This window comes from Micropterus dolomieu, linkage group LG08 (assembly GCF_021292245.1).
Source record: "Micropterus dolomieu isolate WLL.071019.BEF.003 ecotype Adirondacks linkage group LG08, ASM2129224v1, whole genome shotgun sequence".
NCBI classification, from domain to species: Eukaryota; Metazoa; Chordata; class Actinopteri; order Centrarchiformes; family Centrarchidae; genus Micropterus; species Micropterus dolomieu.
The window spans coordinates 1014007-1016751 of record NC_060157.1 but is presented as its reverse complement, the minus strand read 5'-3'; the positions used below and the strand labels follow the sequence as shown (position 1 = coordinate 1016751).

Genomic DNA, 2745 nt, shown 5'->3' with positions numbered 1-2745 from the left:
CCCCTCTCTCTCTCTCTCTCTCTCCACACCTGTCTCTCTCTCTCTCTCTGCACCTGTGTCTCTCTCTCGCTCTCTGCACCTGTGTCTCTCTCTCTCAGACTCTGACAGTGTTGGTGAAGAATGGAGTTGAGGTCCAACCCTGTCCTGTTAAAGTCCTCGACACTGACACCATCACACAGGTAGGTCTGTCTTTCTGCCTGTCTATCAGTTCCTCGCCTCACCTGTCTATCTGCCTCTCACCTACCTGTCTGTCTTTCTGTCTGTCTCTAAGGTGAAGGACAAGATCCTGGATCAGGTCTACAGAGGGGCCCCGTTCTCTCAGAGACCAGCAGCAGACAGTCTGGACCTGGGTACACACACACACACCTACCTGTCTCACCTGTCTGGGTTGATTGACAACTCATACTGACCTGTGTGTATTTGATTGACAGAGTGGCGTTCAGGTCAGGCAGGTCACCTGACCCTGTCAGATGATGATGTCACAGCGGTGGTTCATGGTCGCTGGAAACGAATCAACACTCTGCAGCACTACAAGGTGACCACAGCAACCGACCAATCACAGCGCCTCTTCAGTTTCTCTTCTTCTACACCTTCTACATGTTCCACTCTTCTTCTCTTGTTTCTCCGTTAAATATGAAACTATCCTCTCGTGTTCTTCAGGTTCCAGACGGAGCAACTGTCGCTCTGATTCCTCGTTCTCAGAGTTCAGGTGGAGTCAACCAGGTCTTCCAGACCGGAGAGAGTAAGAACAGTCGAGAACACAGAACATCCACAACCAGCACAACACAAGCAGAACCACATCACCCATCTGGAATATGAAGAACATCTGAAACCCAGAGCCAGCAGAGATAATCATGGAGAACAAGAGCCGAGAAGCAAAATAAAGATCAGAAAGAACCCAGAAAGAACACACGGAGAATCATCTAGAACATTTAGAACCTAGACCAAGTACAAAAAAACATCGGCCAACACACTGAGAACCACACAAAGCACATAGAACCCACACCTAAAACAAAGACGACTATATATAACATTTTGAACCCAAAGCAAACCCAGAGAGAACAATATAGGTCACGTAGAACATCCACAACCCAACACAACACAAACAGAACCACCTTTAACCTTGACCTAATTCAGAGGAACCTCTGAAACTGAGATCCAACGCGTAAAGAACCATTTAGATGACCTGGAATAGCACAAATACAACCATGTAAAACACCTTGAAAACATCTAGAACCCATAACAAACACCATCTAGAATCAGCACTTCTGTAGTTTTGTCAGATACTGTTTGCTGTTTGAGACAAAACCTCCAGAGATTTTCTTATTGGTCGCAGTTGTGACTGTCTGTCTGTGTGTGTTTGATGTAGAAACGCCGATGCTGGAGGGCGAGGAGGAGGAGGGTCTGCGTCTGTGGCACCTGGTGAAGAGCAGCGAAGATCCTGAAATCCCAAAACACCGGAAGAGCAGCATGAGGGAGAGAGAGAGAGCAAAGGCCATACCTGAGATTTACCTGACCAGACTGCTGTCCATGAAGGTAACACACAAACCTACAACCTGTCTCTCTCTGTACCTGTCTCTTGCTCTTTAACGGTCTGCCTCTCCACCTGTCTGTCTCTCTGAAGGGAACGTTGCAGAAGTTTGTGGATGACGTCTTTGTGGCGATCCTCAGTACGAAGCGTCCTCCTCCCATTGCAGTCAGATTCTTCTTCGACTTCCTGGACGACATGGCAGAGAAACACGGCATCGACGACCCCGAGACCGTCCACATCTGGAAGACAAACAGGTGAGAAACACACCTGGACACCTGTCTGTCCCTCTGACCTGTCTGTCCCTCTGACCTGTCTGTCTCTCTCCAGTCTTCCTCTCAGGTTCTGGGTGAACATCCTGAAGAATCCACAGTTTGTTTTGGACGTTCAGGTGACCGACAGCATCGACGCTGTCCTATCTGTCATCGCTCAGACCTTCATCGACTCCTGCACCACCTCTGAGCACAAAGTGGGACGGGTACGACCTGTCTGTCTCTGTCTATGGTTACTGTGACCGTATCTGTACCTGTACTAACTCCGTATGGTTTAGTCATGTGATCTCATCGTAACTTTCTCTCCAATCAGGACTCACCTGTCAACAAGCTGTTGTACGCTAGAGAGATCCCTCGATACAAACAGCTGGTGGAGAGGTGAGAAACACAGAGAAACACTCGCTCACTGCAGTACAGTTACTGCAGAAACACTCGCTCACTGCAGTACAGTTACTGCAGAAACACTCGCTCACTGCAGCACAGTTACTGCAGAAACACTCGCTCACTGCAGCACAGTTACCGCAGAAACACTCGCTCACTGCAGCACAGTTACCGCAGAACCACTCGCTCACTGCAGTACAGTTACCGCAGAAACACTCGCTCACTGCAGTACAGTTACTGCAGAAACACTCGCTCACTGCAGTACAGTTACTGCAGAAACACTCGCTCACTGCAGTACAGTTACTGCAGAAACACTCGCTCACTGCAGTACAGTTACTGCACTCGCTCACTGCAGTACAGTTACTGCAGAAACACTCGCTCACTGCAGTACAGTTACTGCAGAAACACTCGCTCACTGCAGTACAGTTACTGCAGAAACACTCGCTCACTGCAGTACAGTTACTGCAGAAACACTCGCTCACTGCAGTACAGTTACCGCAGAAACACTCGCTCACTGCAGTACAGTTACCGCAGAAACACTCGCTCACTGCAGTACAGTTACTG

The 2745-nt window shown here is 48.9% G+C and overlaps 1 protein-coding gene across 1 annotated transcript in view; it reads left to right on the top strand.

Moving 5' to 3' along the window:
- The window catches only part of plxnb3 (plexin B3), a 47009-nt gene that overhangs the window by 38086 nt on the left and 6178 nt on the right, over positions 1-2745 (top strand). The window contains exons 32-35 of the mRNA XM_046056933.1: positions 1370-1536; positions 1625-1785; positions 1859-2006; positions 2114-2178. Of these exons, the coding sequence (XP_045912889.1) occupies positions 1370-1536; positions 1625-1785; positions 1859-2006; positions 2114-2178 (541 nt within the window). The remainder of the gene's footprint in view (positions 1-1369; positions 1537-1624; positions 1786-1858; positions 2007-2113; positions 2179-2745) is intronic.